This window comes from Thamnophis elegans, chromosome 15 (genome assembly GCF_009769535.1).
Source record: "Thamnophis elegans isolate rThaEle1 chromosome 15, rThaEle1.pri, whole genome shotgun sequence".
Classification (NCBI taxonomy): Eukaryota; Metazoa; Chordata; class Lepidosauria; order Squamata; family Colubridae; genus Thamnophis; species Thamnophis elegans.
The window spans coordinates 8,756,510-8,774,546 of NC_045555.1; the positions used below are offsets into that span (position 1 = coordinate 8,756,510).

General features: G+C 46.6%; 1 protein-coding gene across 1 annotated transcript in view; it reads right to left on the reverse strand.

Annotated features, from left to right (window-relative positions):
* LOC116518614 (protein-arginine deiminase type-2-like) overlaps positions 1-18,037 on the reverse strand; it is a 42,491-nt gene that overhangs the window by 16,352 nt on the left and 8,102 nt on the right. The window contains exons 2-10 of the mRNA XM_032232130.1: positions 16,400-16,583; positions 16,060-16,132; positions 14,811-14,872; positions 12,834-12,951; positions 9,005-9,130; positions 6,128-6,306; positions 3,298-3,401; positions 2,227-2,338; positions 1,410-1,517 (exon numbers count right to left, since the gene is read on the reverse strand). Coding sequence (XP_032088021.1) covers positions 1,410-1,517; positions 2,227-2,338; positions 3,298-3,401; positions 6,128-6,306; positions 9,005-9,130; positions 12,834-12,951; positions 14,811-14,872; positions 16,060-16,132; positions 16,400-16,583 — 1,066 coding nt within the window. The remainder of the gene's footprint in view (positions 1-1,409; positions 1,518-2,226; positions 2,339-3,297; positions 3,402-6,127; positions 6,307-9,004; positions 9,131-12,833; positions 12,952-14,810; positions 14,873-16,059; positions 16,133-16,399; positions 16,584-18,037) is intronic.

Here is an 18,037-nt window from a genome sequence, read left to right on the forward strand (position 1 = left end):
ACAAGATTACTGCTAGACAATTTATTCACAGTAAATTAAACACACTGACAAGACTTTGGCAGCAATCCAGACTTCCAAGATAAGAAATACACACGAGAGCTTCTCCAGCGTTGGTATATTAGTTGAATCCTGCAAACAGCCTCCTCCCAAAGTCTCTCCTTATATACTCCTTTGGGAGGAGCCAAATTACAACCACCTGGGTCCAATTATCTTCTGTATCTGCGTAGTTGCTCTCTGCATTTATCTGCCCGCCTTTGCCTGGTGTCCGGGACCAACTCCCTTTGGCTTTCACCGCTGCTCCACGCCTCAGGCGCCTCCTGGTGGCCAACCAGCCTCTCTGGTTCCTGCTCAGAGTTAGCTTCCACTCCCCTAATAATCTCTTTGGTCTTCTCTGCACTCTTTCCAGAGCTCAATAACCATGGTGACCAAAACGGGATGCAGTATTCCATATATGGCCTTACCAAGGCATGATAAAGTGGTATTTTACACTTCACGTGATCTTGATTCTATCCCTTTGTTGATGCAGCCTAGAACTGTGTTGGCTTTTTTGGCAGCTGCCACACATGGCTGGCTCATATTGAAGTGATTGTTCATTGGGCCTCCAAGATTATTCTTACTTACTGCTATTGAGCCAAGTTTCACCCAATCTGTACCTGTACCTTTGGTTTTTCTTGCCTAAGTGTAAAATCTTCCTTTTTTCACCACTGAATTTCATTTTGTTAGACAGGGCCCATTGTTCAAGTCTGTCAAGATCTTTTCCAGACAGGGCTCCATCAAAGTGCAAAACGGAAAGCTTTTTTTTTTTTTTTTTAAACCAGATTTTCCTGCCAGTTTGCTATTGGTCTTCTGCTGCTTACTCCCTTGAATAATATTTTTAGATGTCTTTGCCCCTGAGGAGTGCCTCAGCTCCCATGACAAGGTCACTAAGAGAGGAAAGTACAGCTGTAGCAATGGTTTCCCCAGTTGCAATGGATGGCTGTGAAGGTTGGACCATAAGGAAGGCTGAGCACCAAAGAATGGAGGCCTTTGAACTCTGGTGCTGGAGAAGAAGACTGCTGCATTGAGTCCCTTGGACTGCAAGGCCATCCAACCGGTTAGTCCTAGAGGAGATCAACCCTGACTGCTCTTCAGAAGGCCAGATCCTGAAGAGGAAACTCAAATCCTTTGGCCACCTCATGAGAAGGAAGAAGGACTCCCTGGAGAAGAGCCTCATGCTGGGAAAGATGGAGGGCAAAGGAAGAAGGGGATGATAGAGAAAGAGGTGGCTGGATGGAGTCACCGAAGTAGTTGGCGTGAGCTTAAATGGACTCCAGAGGATGGTAGAGGACAGGGAATCCTAGAGGAATGTTGTCCTTGGGGTCGTGATGGGCCAGACACCACTTTGCAACCAACAACAACAAAGCACTTACCAAAATCTCTTTGACGGCAAAATATTCCAGGCCTCCATCCCGCGGAGAGTCCAAAACCACCGGGAACTGCTTGTGGGGTGCCTGAATGTAGCCAAATTCAATCTCGTCCTGCAAGAGAAGGAGAATCAGGACTACGGAGATTGCAAGATTCTCTACAGCTGAAGCACATGGGATCTGAAGGGAAGAAGTAAGGTGTGGGGAGATCAAAGGCCCGGCGAGGGGATTCCGGGAGTCGAAGTCCACATTCTTAAGCGTGCCAAGTTTGAGAAACAAGGCTCCCTTTGGGAAGAACAATCAAGAAGATCATTACGGAGAGAATCTATTTTATGTGGTCGCTAAGAGTTGATGCCAAGTGGATGGTGTATCGTCAACGTTTATCAATCTATAGAGAATTTTAAGGAGACATGCAGTGCAGGGGTGGGATTGAAACATTTTCGCCGCCCAGTTGCTGGGTGGGTGTGACCTACTCAGCCTCCTGCACTACAGCAGAGGGGTGGGATTTTTACCCTCCCCAGGCTCTTGAGGCTTTCCTTGAGCCTCCGGGAGGGCGAAAACGGCCTCATCCGGGTTCCTCCCAGAGCCTCCACGCAGGCCCTGCATTTACCTGGCATGATGAATGGGACACAAGGAGACTCCTGGGAGGGGAAGGGTGGGCATGGCCAGCCAGTCCTTCCAACTATCAGTTCGGCAAACCAAATGCAAAATTAGCATCCTGTTTGCTCGAACCGGTATGAACCGGCTGAATCCCATCCCTGATGCAGCGCACATTCACACCTGTGTGCAAGAAGTGCATCTGGCCACAGCCACTGGTGCTAACCTGCATCCATCGGTCGCCACGGTTCATGTACCGAGAGCAAACACTAATCTTGCATCCGGCTTTGCTCACCAAACTGTTAATTTCCTTCAGGAAGAGATAGTTGTCCTTGACACTGTGTGGAGGAAAGGAGAAGAAAGTGAGGTGTTGTTGGAGTCCTGGTCTGCGCATCCTTCCCTTGAAGAGAGCGTCATGTGGTACCCATGGCCCATGTGTGGGCCCACTCCGTCCTCCAAGAAAAAGAGCTGGAGATACAGCGTGAATTCTTATAACAATACCTTCCTTATCTTATGTTTCTAATAAACATATGAAACTACTCTGTATCTCTGGCTCTTTTTCTTAGAGGACTGAATGGGTCCAAGTTAAAGAAAGAAAGAAAGAAAGAAAGAAAGAAAGAAAGAAAGAAAGAAAGAAAGAACTGAAGAAGAAAGGAGGTGGAACGGAAGAAGGAAGGAAGAAAAGACAGAAGGAGGGAGGGGAGAGAGAGAGAAAAAAAGAAAGGAGGGAGAGAGAAAGAAAGAGAAAGAAAGAAGACTGAAGAAGAAAGGTGGAGGGGAAGAAGGAAGGAAGAAAAGAAAAGACAGAAAGAAGGAGAGAGAGAGAGAGAAAGAAAGGAGGGAGAGAAAAAGAAAGAAAAAGAAAGAAAGAAGACTGAAGAAGAAAGAGGTGGGGGGAGGAAGGAAGAGGAAGGAAAGAAGAAAAGAAAAGACCGAAAGAGGGAGAGGGACAGAGAGAGAAAAAAAGGAGGGAGGGAGAAAGAGAAAGAAAGAAAGAAAGAAAGAAAGAAAAGAAAGAAGACTGAAGAAGAAAGGAGGTGGAAGGCATGACTAAATGCCAAAGGCACACAGAACCAAAGGTGGTTCCTATTTTTCTACTGGCATTTTTAAAATGCTTTCGAACTGCTAGGTTGGCAGAAGCTGGGACAAGTCACGGGAGCTCCCTCCATTACGCTGTGCTAGGGATTCGAACCGCTGAACTGCCGACCTTTCTGATCCACAAGCTCTGCGTCTTAGACACTGAGCCACCATGCCCCTATAGGTTGAGGACAACCTGTATACTCCTTTGGTCCTTTACCTGCACACAAAGACGCTGATTGGAGACAAGGTGTTTGGGGTCATGATCCAGGGCGCGACCCGGAAAACGACAGTGTCGGTGAAGATCGGGACCTGCGGAATACCCTGCCGGGAGATTTATTTAAAAAGCCACTCTTAAAAAAATGTTAAGAAATGCAACACTGGAGTCTTTCTATCATCAAGCATTCTGTTGTGGTCCACCAGAGGCCAGCAGAGCTGGCAGCAGAGTTGGATAGTGAGGAGGTTGGGGAAGAACATGGGCCAGTCCTGGAGTCTGGGGAAGGCTCTGTGTCGGAGGCAGAGAGGGGGCCAGAGCCATATGCCAGTTATCAGCTGCCTTCAGAGTCAGGCATCAGTGAAGCAGACAAACAGCTGGAGCCTGTTCCCAGTGTGTGCATGTGCAAAGTTGCCAGACAAAGGGAACAGCTAAAAGACAGGGATCGACTTGGGAGTAAGGCCACAGGTGGACGATGAATGGCCCCTCCCAGAGGAAATAAAAGTGGAGCGAAAGGGGAGTGGAGTTTGCAGGAGACAATTAGTTCGCTTCATTGGTTCCTGACTCTCTGAGACTCCTTGCCAAGTTCTGCAGATATCAGCCTGGCAGCTCTCCAAGCCAGATAAGGTCTGTGATTATAAATTCACTAAAAGAGGTTTATTGGGACGAGGACTCGGCTTTGTGCTGCTGGGAAGCCTAGATCAGAATTGCCTGAACTGCCAGGTTGGGATGCTGGCAGGAGGTGAGCCGAGGCTGCAAGATAGCCCCTCCCCTAACCCTCCTCCTCTCTTTTGCAGGTGGCTCAGGCCTCCAACCGACTGGACGAGGTCTCATTCCCGGAAGACACCGAGTCGGAGATCACGCACTGGTTCCGGAAGAGTTACGATAGCACTTTTGACGATGAGGATCTCATGGCTGGAGGCCCCTCTGGAGGTGAGCCTGGAAGAGGATGAGTTGGGGAGGGGAGGAGGGTTGGCAGCTCTCCAAGCCAGATAAGGTCTGTGACTGAAAATCCTCCCGCGAAAGTCTTTGCTGAATGTGAATGAGCAGAATTCACAGCAAATTAATAAAAGGGTTCTTTTTTTGTTGTGACATGGAGTTTGCTTCATGCTCTTGGGAAGCCTCAGTCAGAACACCTTGTGTAAAACAGAAGTGCTGTTTGAAAAAATATATATGAAAAACTCACGTTTTTTGTTATTTGCCAGAAAGAAAAACACAGAAGCGAACTGCTCAGAGCCAATGGGCTCCCGACACAAATAGATAAATAAATAACCCAACGGCTCCCGGCTAGGATTTCATCTTGCAAACATAATTAATTGGCTAATTGGTAAACGAAATTGGAAACCGCCAGCATTCGGATGGTGGAGAGAAACGGTCAGGGAGTGGACGCGGGCTAAACATCTGGGTGAGGTCCACCCCAGAGCAAATGGAGGAGGTTGGGCAGTTAGAAATGAGGGCCCCAACTGGCAGATGAAGGCTAATGAAATTAGCATTTTTAGGCTAATGAAATTGGCATTGTTAGGTAAGGGGATACAGCTGATTCCCATAAGACCCCAGGTGGCATTTCAAGCAGGCCAGCAACCCGAGAAGGCGACCAGCAGTAATGTAAAAACAGCCTCCATCCCTGGCTCTATTGATACGATTCTAAAAGTCATCTGGAGGTGGGTACTGTTGTGATCTGCCAGCGGCCAGCGGAACTGGCAGCAGAGTCAGACAGTGAGGAGGGTTGGGGAAGAACATGGGCCAGTCTTGGAGGTTGGGGAAGGCTCTGATGAGGGCTCTGCGTCAGAGGCAGAGACGGGGCCAAGGCTGTCTGGCAGTGATCAGGTGCCTACGGAGCTAGACAACAGTGAGGCAGAAGAACAGCTGGAGCCTGTTCCCAGTGTGCGCTTGCGCAGAGCTGCTAGAAGAAAAGAACAGCTCAGAATCAGGGTTGACTTGGGAGTAAAGCCACAGGTGGCAGGTGTTTGGCCCCTCCCATAGGAAATAAAAAAGGAGGGAAAGGGAAGAGGTTTCAGGAGTGTGAAGATCTGTCCGTGAATCTCAGAGACTCTGTGCCCAGTCTTTCCCTGCACAGCATCTCATTTGGAAAATATTTACATAGCAGTTTTCCAAGCTAGATAAGGTCTGTAGTAATAAATACTCCTTTGAAAGACTGTTTGCCAGGCCTTGGCTGAATGTGAATGAGAGGAAATCACATTCGTTTAATAAAAGCGGTTTCGTCGGGGCCAGGAGTCTGCTTCATGCTTTTTTGGGGAAGCCTAGTTCGGAACCGGTACAGGGGTAGGCTGGACAGTGAGAAAGCAAGGGTGCCCCTTGGCCAAGGAAGGCTGACACTGTAGGGGCAAAGACAGGCAAAATAACAACAACTCTTGCATTGGTGGGAGGTGGTAGAAAAAGGCATGTGAAACACTGGGTACATTAGAAGCCGTGATTTTCCTCCTGGCCAAAGCCATGTCAGCCCCAGCTCTGCCAGGATGCCAGGATTTCCAGAGGCTCTCTCATGGGAGGGGGAAGGCAAAAGGGACACTGAGACCACAGAGACCAAAAGGGACACTCGGCCAGAGGTGGGATTCAGCCAGTTCTGACCAGCTCTGGAGAACCGATAGTGGAAATTTTGAGTAGTTGGTAGAACTGGCAAATATCACCTCTGGCTGGCCACGCCCCCATCTATTCTCTGTCTCCCGAATCCTGTCTGATCAGGAGGAAATGGGGATTTTGCAGTAACCTTCCCCTGCCATGCCCACCAATCCACACCCACAGAACTGGTAGTAATTTTTTTTGAATCCTACCACTGTACTCCTCCCAGAGACCAACCTTCTGCCCAGAGACCAACCTCGGCCATTGGCTCCAGCAGACTGACGTGGATGGTGACGAGTCCATCAAAACTCTCATCCGGGAAGTGTAGCCCCTCCACGAAGAATTCCAGTTCGGCCGAGCCCCCCGTGTATTTCACTACGTGGCTCAGCTTCCTCCTGCCCAGAATGTGTATGTAGCGCTGGCCGAAGAAAGGATCTGGAGAATGGAGGAGAGAGGAAGAGAGGCATGGGGCTTTCCTGCAGCAAAGGTCTACATTCATCGTAACACAGAACAATCCACGATGGTCACTGAAGCCAAAATGCTGGGTCAGAACCAAATCAGGGCTGTGGTCAGTGTGAGCCCGGGGTTCTGTTTTAAGGAAAGTGGCATTTGGATCCACATGGGAAAGGATCTTAAAATGATGGAAAAAGCACAACCTTCCCAAAAATAGGCTTGTTTGTGTGTTTAATGAGCTTGAGGTCATAGGTGTCCTCCAGCCTTATATTTAGGGAAATGGAGATCAGTCTTAGCAGAAGAACAGAGATATTGAGGATGATGATATCTCAAGATATCTCAAGACCTAAAGTGGACACCTAACATCAAAAAAGCACAACCAAGAATGTTCTTTCTGCACCAACTCAGGAAGTTCAAACTTCCCAAGGAGCGGCGGATCCAGTTCTACAGAGGAATGATGGAGTCTGTCATCTGCACCTCCATAACTGTCCGGTTTGGCTCTGCAACCCAACAAGACAGACACGGACTTCAGAGGATAATTAGAACTGCAGAAAGAACAATTATTGCCAACCTGCCTTCCATTGAGGACCTGTACACTGCACGAGTCAAAAAGAAGTCTGTGAAAATATCTACAAACCCCTCACATCCTGGATAGAAATTATTTCAACTCCTACTCTCAAAACGATACTATAGAGCACTGCACACCAGAACAATTAGACATAAAGGCAGTTTTTCCCCCGAACGCCATCACTGTGCTAAACAAATAATCCCCTCAACAATGTCAAACTATTCACTAAGTTTGCACTACTATTACTATTAGTCTTCTCATCGTTCCTATCACCCATCTCCTCCCACTTACGACTGCGGGACTGTAACTTTGTTGCTTATATCCTTATGATTTATATTGATATTGATTGTTCCCTGATTGCTTATTTGTACCCTATGACTATCATTAAGTGTTGTGCCTTATGATTCTTGACGAATATATCTTGTCCTTTTATGTATATTGAGATTTTATGCACCAAAGAGAAATTCCTTGTGTGTCCAATCACACTTGGCCAATAAGGAATTCTATTCTATACTATTCTATTCTATTCTATTCTATTCTATTCTGTCTATATTCTATTCTATTCTGTCTATATTCTGTTCTGTTCTGTTCTATTCGTCATTCCATTCCATATTTTCTATTCTATTCTATTCTATTCTGTCTATATTCTATTCTATTCTGTCTATATTCTATTCTATTCTGTCTATATTCTGTTCTGTTCTGTTCTATTCGTCATTCCATTCCATATTTTCTATTCTATTCTATTCTATTCTGTCTATATTCTATTCTATTCTGTCTATATTCTATTCTATTCGATTGTGTCTATATTCTATTCTGTTCTATTCTATTCTATTCTTCATTCCATTCCATATTTTCTTTTCTTTTCTTTTCTACTCTCTATTCTATTTTCTATTCTCTCTCCTGTTCTGTTCTGTCTATATTCTATTCTATTCTATTCTATTCTGTCTATATTCTATTCTGTTCTATTATATTCTTTTGTCATTCCATTCCATATTTTCTATTCTATTCTATTCTATTCTATTCTAGTCTAGTCTAGTCTAGTCTAGTCTAGTCTAGTCTAGTCTCTATTCTATTTTCTATTCTCTCTCCTGTTCTGTTCTGTTCTATGGTTCTGGAGGCCGGGCTGATATTCGCTCCCGCATCAGCTCCTCCGAAAGGGCCTTGTGTAATCTGCAGGAAAGCATCCACCCCAAGGGCGTCGAGAGGTCTCCCGAGGATGAGACCGGCCAAATGGACGTGGCCTGCTCAGATGTCCTGATCCCCTGGCAAGGTGGCCACCCGGGGTATCCTGTTGCATGTGTGGACCAAAATGGACACATCCACCCATCTCCTCTTCCGCGAAAGGGGGGGAAAAAAACCCCTCAAGCACTCGTGAGCCGCCGAGCTTTACGACCTCTCACCTGGATGGACCCAGTTTGCATTTGAGATGGAAACAGCCAGGAAATTTGTAGAAGGGGAATCATTTAAAAAAAATAAATGAATCACAGGGAAAGAAGGCCCAGAAAACCCCTCTCCCTTTTGTCATATTGCCAGGAAAGTTACGTAAACTTTTCTGACTTCAAAGGAGATTTTTTCCTGTTTTTCAAAAGAGATGGGAGAGCCAGAAGAATCTCATTTTTCTACTGCTAACTTCTTGTGGCAGCAGAGTCGGACAGTGAGGAGGATGAGAAGGTGCATGGGCCAGTCCTGGAGGCTGAAGAAGGCTCAGACAAGGGCTCTGCATCAGAGGCTGAGACGGGACCAAGGACGTCTGACAGTTATCAGCTGCCTATGGAGCTAGACAGCAGTGAGGCAGAGGAACAGCTGGAGCCTGTTCCCAGTGTGGGCATGTGCAAAGTTGCCAGAAGAAAAGAACAGCTGAGAAATCAGGGTTGACTTGGGAGTAAAGCCACAGGTGGAAGGTGAATGGCCCCTCCCATAGGGAATAAAAGAGGAGCAAAAGGGGAGTGGCTTTTGCAGGAAACAATTCATTCTTTCAGACAGTCACATGACCCCCACCAAGCCACGCCCCAAGCCACGCCCACAATAAACCAGTAGTTAAAAAAAATAGATTTCACCACTGGTTGTACCGCGGAGCGGGGAGAGGGGGGGGAGAGCAGGAAAGGTACTTACTCTGCAGGTAAAAAACGCCGACCTTGTCGGAGTCCGAAAGTGGAATGTGGAGAACCATCTCGTAGCCAGCGGGAAGCCGGTCGGGGCCTTGCGTTCTCAATATCATCCGGGACATGTCCTCCAGATCTGGGGGGGGGGGGGGTTCAAAGGCCAAGAAAGAAGAAAGAGGGAAGTTCCAAGGGGGGGTCTTTGAGTGAGGGTCTTCCTGGAGGAGAAGGTCCGATGGGCGCGTGGGAAAATCGGAGCGCTGGGCAGACCAGGGAAAATGCTTTATCTTCTTTCCCAGAGCTAATTCTCTGGGCTCTGAGAGAATATACAACAATGATGGCTAACCCTTTTTGCCATCGGGTGCCAAAAGCGGAGGGAGCGCAGCAGTGGTGGGTTCCGGATCCCGTTCCAACTGGTACGGTTGGAATGGGCCCGGCGTCACCCACATGGCTGTGTGCGTTGCGTGCATGCATTGTAGCTGCCAGCGATGCTTCCGCAAGCCTCCGCGATGCTTCAGCTGCTCGTCGGAGCGTTGCGCAGGTGCCGAAGGCTTTAAAGGACAGGTAAGGAGCTCGGGCGGGCGGGCGGGCCCTCTGGAGCACCGTACTGGAATGGTTCCCGGTGCTCCAGGCTGGCTCCGATACACCCATACCTGGGCGTACCGCCTGCAACCCACCACTGGAGTGCGGGGGCTTCGTGTACACATATGCCCACCACCATAATTCTATGTGCCCTCCCCCCCACGCGACCCACGCTTTTGGCATGCAATGGCACAGTAGACCCATTTTTTGCCCTCCCCAGGCTCCAGACCCTTTCTAGGAGCTTGGGGAGGGCGAAAAAGACATTCCCCACTCCCCAGAGACCCTCTGGAGACCGGAAACGGCCCATTTGCTGACTTCCGGTTGGACCAGAAGGTCCGTTTTTCACTTTCCCCAGGCCCCAGAAGGCCCGAAAATCAGCGGGACTTCGGAGGTCTTCTAGTCCAACCCTCTGCTCAAGGCAGGAGACCTTACACCCATCCCGGTGTAGGAAGCCCCCTTCCCACCCCTGTTAAATGATTGTCCTATTTTTGAAAGCCCTCCCGTTTGTGGCTTACTTTCTGCAACCTAATTCTGTCTGAATCCGACCGCCATTCTGAGCTTTGCATTTTCTCATTCAGGTAGTCCTCGACTTACAACCATCCATATAGAGACTCTTTGAAGGTACAACAGCAGCACTGAAAAAAGTGTCTTATGACAGTTTTTCATGCTTATAGTTGTTGCAGCTTGCCCGTGGTCAGGTGATCAGAATTCAGACTCTGATCCATTTTTGCAATCTTCTGACAAGCCACATCCGTGGGGAACCCAGATCCATTTAACAACTGTGTGACTAACTTAACAATGCCAGGAGTTCGTTTATCGACGGCGGTGAGAAAGGGTGTAAAATGGGGCAAAGCACATTCAACGACCATCTCGCTTAGCAAGAGACATTTCGGGCTCCACTGTGTGTAAATGTCAAGGACTACTTGTATTCTTTTTGGTTCAAAACACATGACAGTTGTGGCCTGCCAGTGGCCAGCTGAGCAGACAGCAGATTCGGACAGTGAGGAGGTTGGGGAGGAACATGGGCCAGTCCTGGAGTCTGGGGAAGGCTCGGATGAGGGCTTTGTGTCGGAGGCAGAGAGGGGGCCAGAGCTGTTGGCCAATTCTCAGCTGCCTTCAGAGTCAGTGAGGCAGAAGAACAGCTGGAGCCTGTTCCCAGTGTGCGCATGCGCAGAGTTGCCAGATGAAGGGAACAGCTAAAGAACAGGGGTCGACTTGGGAGTAAGGCCAGATGATGAACGGCCCCTCCCAGAGGAACTGAAAGAGGAGCGAAAGGGGAGTGGAGATTGCAGAAGACAATTAATTCGCTTCATTGGTTCGTGACTCTCCGAGACTCCTTGCCAAGTTCTGCAGCTATCGGGCTGGCAGCTCCAGTCCACCTACTGCCACCGGTAGCCTCCCACCGTCCAGTGCGATCCCACAGAGTTGGCCTCCTCAGGGTGCCGTCGGCCAGACAGTGTCGGCGAGCGACCCCCAGGGGGAGAGCCTTCTCTGTGGGAGCGCCTTCCCTCTGGAATGAGCTGCCCCCGGAGCTTCGTATAATCCCTGACTTCCGGTCCTCCTGATGCGCCCTAAAAAGTTCGCTTTCCCAGCAAGTCAGACTGGCCTGAACAAAACAAAATACAGTATTGATCACTGTTAATTTTAATTCGATTTTTTTAAAAAAAAAATGTATTGTCAATTTTAATTGGGTTTGGAATATTCCATTTAATTTTTTTAAAAACTTTTATATCATGTGTTTCTTTTAATTGTTGTACGCTGCCCTGAGTCCTTGGGAGAATCTCAATCTCAATCTCTTTCCAAGCCAGATAAGGTCTGTGACTGTAAATCCTCCCTTGAAAGACTTTGCTGGATATGAATGAGCAGAATTCACAGGAAATTAATAAAAGGGTTTTTGTCAGGACCGGGAGTTTTTTTCATGCTCTTTGGAAGCCTCTGTCAGAACTATGACAAACCCCTTATGCAGACTAAAGATGTGGCCCAATGGGACTCACTTGGCTCAACTTTCAATGGCTTCAGGCAGGATATGCCAGGGACTCAGGATGGCATTTCCCACATTCCCGCTTGATACCAATTCCTGCCTCCATTGTTCTGCTCCTCTCAGAAAATTTATTTTATTTAGATCTGTTTTATTTTATTAGATCTGTTCTGACCCAGGTTTCCCAAAAGCATGAAGCCAACTCTTCGTCCCGATAAAAAACCCTTTTATTTAGTTCAAAAAGAATTCCTCTCCAGCAAAGTCCCAGCCAACAATCCTTCATGAGATTTCACAACTGCAGACCTTGATCAGGCTTGGGGAGCTGCCAGCCAATATCTTCCAAACTCCATGCTGTAGCAGCAATTACTTGGCAAGAAGTCAGGAATAGACCTTCACCCTAATGAATTGAACTCATTGTCTCCTGCAAACTCCACTCCCCTTTCGCTCCTCTTTTATTCCCAATTAAGTGAACTAATTGTCTCCTGCAAACTCCCCTCCCCTTTCGCTCCTCTTTTATGTCCTCTGGGTGGGGCCATTCACCTTCCACCTGTGTCCTTCCTCCCAAGTCGACCTCTGTTCTTTAGCTGTTCCCTTCGTCTGGCAACTCTGTGCATGTGCACACTGGGAACAGGCTCCAGCTGTTCGTCTGCCTCACTGATGTCTGACTCTGAAGGCAGCTGATAACTGGCATACGGCTCTGGCCCTGTCTCTGCCTCTGACACAGAGCCCTCAACAGAGCCTTCCCCAGACTCCAGGACTGGCCCAAGTTCCTCCCCAACCTCCTCACTGTCCGAATCTGCTGCCAGATCCACTGGCCACTGGTGGACCACAAGAAGATCTCAACACCCCTTCCTCCAACTCAAGACTCGTCTTTTTTATAAGGTTATGCAATCTTTGTCTTTATGGCAGCTTCCTTACAAGAGTTCAAATTTTCTGCTTAAGAGGCAAACATTTTTCCTGCTGATTTCTTTCCAACATGCATCGTGAGGCCGTTTTAATTCCTGACTTACGAAAGGCGGTTTCTTTTTAAGTAATGTGTGTGACTTTCTTTAGAAATGCAACACAACCGTGTCAGCATTAGGTTTCTGCCTGAAAGTTGACCTCTTGCTAAATTACAGAGGGGATTACCCTCAAACCCATTTTTCTTCTCCTTGTTAGCTCGTGACTGGAAAACACCTGGCTGCATTTAAAACCAGATTTTGTGCTTTACGCAATAGAGGCTGATCTGCAAAATGGATTTCTATCGGCTTTTCAATTTCCAGAGAGATCAATCGTACTGTACCTTCCTTGGAAAATATCTTCTCGTCCTGACAGTCCTCCGTGCTGCTGAATGGATTATCTTTGTCACAGTTGACCAACAGGATGGCACCTTGGCCGTCGGGGCCCCAGGTCCAGGTGGCCTGGAAGGGCAGAATTTCACATTTAAGCAGATCAATTCGGGCAAGAGATTTATCTATGACATTATTTATCTATCTCTGGAACCGCATGTGGCTCTTTCATCCCTCTGCTGCGGCTCCCTGTCGCTGGTTGGCTCCACCAGGTAAAAGGGACAGTCTCCCCTTTCTGCTTCAGCGTCTGCAGGTGTCTTAGCCCAAGAGGGGAAAAAAAAGAGATTTCAGAGAGGGAACAGTAACTCAACCGAGGGAAATCACTGTCCCAGCAGGGGGGCCTGGAGCGGCATTGGTGAATGAGTGCCAAATTACGCAAAGGGGGCCAAACGCGGTGGGCACCTTTGCCAAGAAGGGGGTGAGGGCTCTGTCGAGCCGAATGCCTTGCAGGCTGCAAAAGAATGTCCTCAGCTGAACCTGTCCCCCCTCGGCTTCCTGCTTGTGGAGAAAGCTCGCTTTCAGAAGCTGGGGAGTGGGACTCTGAACCAGGGACCCTATCCTCAGCCCCACCCATTTCACAACATTGCCCCCAGGAGCCAAAAGGAGAGGAAGGCGCTGTGAATCCCGAGAGACGGAGAGGAAGCAGGCAAAATACAGGGGAAAAAATGGAATTGGAATGTAGGCTAAAATTTTGCCTCTTAATTAAAATGAGTGGTAGAAGACACCTCTTCTTATTCTTCCTGACCCCCTCCCCCCAAAAAGGGGAAACTAAACACCCACAAAGCAGCAGGAATGCAATTGTCAATTTAAACTTGAGTGAGCATGCAACAATTTTTTGGTTAGAAGTCCTTGCTCGGCTCCATTTGGTAGAAATGTTAACAGTTTAACGCAGGGGTGAAATTCAGCGGGTTCTGACAGGCTCTGGAGAAACGGTAGTGGAAATTGTGAGTAGTTCAGAGAACTGGCAAATGCCACCTCTGGCTGGCCCCAGAGTGAGGAGGGAATGGGGATTTTGCAGTATCCTTTCCCTGGAGTGGGGAGAGAATGGGGATTTTGCAGTATCCTTTCCCTGGAGTGGAGAGGGAATGGGGATTTTACAGTATCCTTCCCCTTGGAGTGGAGAGGGAATGGGGATTTTACAGTATCCTTCCCCTGGAGTGGGGAGGTAATGGGGATTTTGCAGTATCCTTCCCCTGGAGTGCGGGGGGAATGGAGATTTTACAGTATCCTTCCCCTGGAGTGGGGAGGGAATGGGGATTTTACAGTATCCTTCCCCTGGAGTGGGGAGGGAATGGGGATTTTACAGTATCCTTCCCCTGGAGTGGGGAGGGAATGTGGATTTTGCAGTATCCTTCCCCTGGAGTGGGGAGGGAATGGGGATTTTACAGTATCCTTCCCCTGGAGTGGGGAGGGAATGGGGATTTTGCAGTATCCTTCCCCTGGAGTGGGGAGGGAATGGGGATTTTGCAGTATCTTTTCCCTGGAGTGGGGAGGGAATGGGGATTTTACAGTATCCTTCCCCTGGAGTGGGGAGGGAATGGGGATTTTGCAGTATCCTTTCCCTGAAGTGGGGAGGGAATGGGGATTTTACAGTATCCTTCAACTTGCAACTTCAACTTTGCAACTTTAATAAAACTTGTATGCCGCCCACTCCCTAGGGACTCTTCCCCTGGAGTATCCTTTCCCTGAAGTGGGGAGGGAATGGGGATTTTACAGTATCCTTTCCCTGGAGTGGGGAGGGAATGGGGATTTTGCCCACATAATTAGTAGTAAAAAAAAATTGAACTTCACTGCTGGTTTAACATCTAGCCTTGTGAAATACGAGCATACAGGTGTGTCCCCTTTTAAGAGCCAGGTAAGGCGAGCATCCCTTTAAAGGGACTATTCCAGAGACATTTCTGACCAAGGAAGATTTGGAATCTGGACGCTACCTTCTTGGGGTTGTTCTTCTCCACCACACCATCGTGGTCAGCATCAACGTCCAGGGAGATTCCTAGAAAGCAAAAGATTTGGCCATTTTCAAGGAGGCGAAGGACAAACTAGAGCTAACGGCTGGCTGGGCTCAACACAAAGAAACTTTTTTCAATCCAAGGACAATTACCCAGTGGAACAGCTTGCCACCAGAAGTCCTGGCTGCTCCATCACTGGATGTTTTTAAGAAGAGACTAGACAGTCACTTATCTGAAATGGTATGGGATCTCCTGCTTTAGCAGGGAGGCTGGACTAGAAGACCTCCAAGGTCCTTTCCAGTTCTGTTCTATTCTATTCCATTCCATTCAACTCCACTCCATTCTATATTCTCTCTTCTCTTCTCTTCTCTTCTCTTCCCTTCCCTTCCCTTCCCTTCTTTATTCTATTCTATTCTATTCTAGTCATCATTCCATTCTATATTTTCTATTCTATTCTTCTATTCTATTCTTCTAATTCTAATTCTTTCTAATTCTAATTCTATTCTACTCCATTCTATTCCAATCTATTTCATTCTATTCCATTCCATATTTCCTATTCTAATTCTATTCTATTCTTTCTTATTCTGTTCTTATTCTTATTATTCTATTCTTCCTCTTCCTCTTAGTCTCACTGTTGCTCCCATTCCATTCCATTCCTTTCTATTCTATTCTATTTCTTATTCTATTTTTTATTCTCTTCCTATTTCTAGTCCTATTCCATTCCATTCTATTTCTTATTCTAATTCTTATTCTAATTCTTATTCTATTTCTTATTCTATTTCTTATTCTATTTCTTGTTCTATTTCTTGTTCTATTTCTTATTCTATTTCTTATTCTATTTCTTATTTTACTTTTTACTCCCATCCTATTTCTATTCCTATTCCATTCTATTCCATTCTGTTCATTCTATGAGGACCCAGATTGTTGCGGGCAAGGGATGCTGACTCTGTAAAAGGCTTAGAGGGGGCTATAAAGCACCGTGAAGTTGTATGTGTAAGTCCTCTTGCCATTGCTAGTTCAAGCGCTATTGCTATTCTATTCCCCAGAATATTTTACTAATTGGAGATAACTTAAGAGCAGGGAGGGCCTGTTGATCTGTAAGGAAAGGAATTCCCTCTGCTCGGCTTCGGATATCATTGGCTCTTTTTAAATTAAAGCTGTAATAATACTCTGCGAGGGGATAGAGGATTTCCAGCGAGAACCAAAGTGGGGGAAACAGGAAGACTCTCACCAATGCCAGTCAAAAAGATCCCTGCCTGATTTATAGGGTGCTCTCCGTTCTCCCCGTAATATCCTACGGTGACCTAGTGAGGAAGAAGGAAGAACGACAGGTTAAAACATTCACAGAGAAATTTTCTACGGAGATCCTCAAGTCATCCAGTTCATGGTTGTCTCAAAGGTGCTTTTTTTCCCCCCAAGAGGCAAGTGTCACGGCGGTGCTAGAGATTCGAACTACTGAACTGCTGACCTTTCTGATCGACAGGCTCAGTGTGTCTGAGCCACCGCGTCCTCCATTATAACCTCATTTAAAATAATAATCCAGACACGCTGTGGTTGAGAACGGATCTTACTTTGCTATCGTTGGTCTCCACGCTCGGCTGGGCCATCTGGATCTGCAGGAACGTGGCGGGATCTAGCGGCCATTGCTTAGTGCCATTGGCGGGGGCCAAATCCGACTGATCGTGGCTTATGACTTCGACACTGACATCTTGTGAATGTTTCACACTGAAATTCACCGCTTCGGGCGGAGCGGCCCTGGAAGATGAGAAGAAGAAAAGGAGAAACACTTGCTGGGTGGAGATCAGGGAAATCAGTTTCTGCCAGTTCTAACCTCTTCTATAGAAGAGGTTCCACAAATCTACAGTGCCATTTAGAACTGGTTCCAGCTCTCTCCCCCCACCCGTCCGCACATCATCAAGATGAAGAGCAAGAGGAGGAATTCTGGGAGTTGAAGTCCACAAGTTTTAAAGCTGTCAAGTTTGAACACCCCTGGGTTTTTTTTTCTAAAGGGTTAGGGGTACAAGGGTCTTGTAACTTGACAGCTTTAAGACTTGCACACTTCAAATGCCAGAGTCTCTGAGCCAACATTTTGGTTGCTAAGCAAGAGCGTTGTTAAGTGAGTTTCACCACAATTTACAAGTTGGCCATGCCCACCCGGTTACATGGCTGGCAAGCCACTCCCACCCAGTCGCATGGCCAGCAAGTCACACCCAGAAAGCAGGCCACACCTACAGAAGAGGTTCTAAAAAGTTTTGAAACACGCCATTGGTGGAAATAAACAGTCTCCTCACCCAATGGGCTACAGAGATGAGATAAGGAAGACCACAGGGAGTCCTCGACTTACAACCACAAACAGCTCTCTTTTAAAATATATATATATATTAAAACAAACAAAGACAAAACAACACATACAAAAAACCTTCCTCAATTTCATCAAGCATGTGGTTTGGTTACAAGCTTTTGTGCATCAGTTTTTGCAATTAGAAATAAGATCCCTGGTTGTCTATCAAACATAACTAAATACATCACTATCATTGAGCATTATGTGTTCAGGTTACCATTAATATTCCTTCATTTCAAACAAACCTTATTTCCTTAAATCCTTAATTATCTATTAAGTAACAACAAATCTTTATAAAATCACCTATCTCTATCTATCGGCTTTACAAAATAAAAGAATTTTCCATCGACTCATATTGTACATCATTACTTTCAATTATCCACAATGTCACCAATCATCCATAGAGGACACAATATTTATAGTGTGACATATTCAACTCCAGTAATAATTTTCCATTGTTAATCCAAGTAGTTATTGAATATTTCAATTCATGTATGTATCAATTATTCATTACATCAGGATTAGTCCATTTAACATACAAAAACCTGTCCAGTATAACATGATCACTACTTACAATTATACATAATGTCAACTGCATATAAAGAGAATTTGTATAAGATGTTTTACAAGGTGGCACTTATCCCCAACGAGAATAGCAAGAATGTGTAAGAATAAATTGGAAAAATGTTGGAAATGTCATCAGACGCCGGGCTCATACTACCACATGTGGTGGACTTGTCCTGAAGCTAAAATCCACATGTGATTGGAGAAAATGATACATAAACACATACAATTTAAACCAGAACTCTTTTTTATTGGGAATCATACCAGAAACATACAACAAAGACTTGAAATATTTGATTGAAAA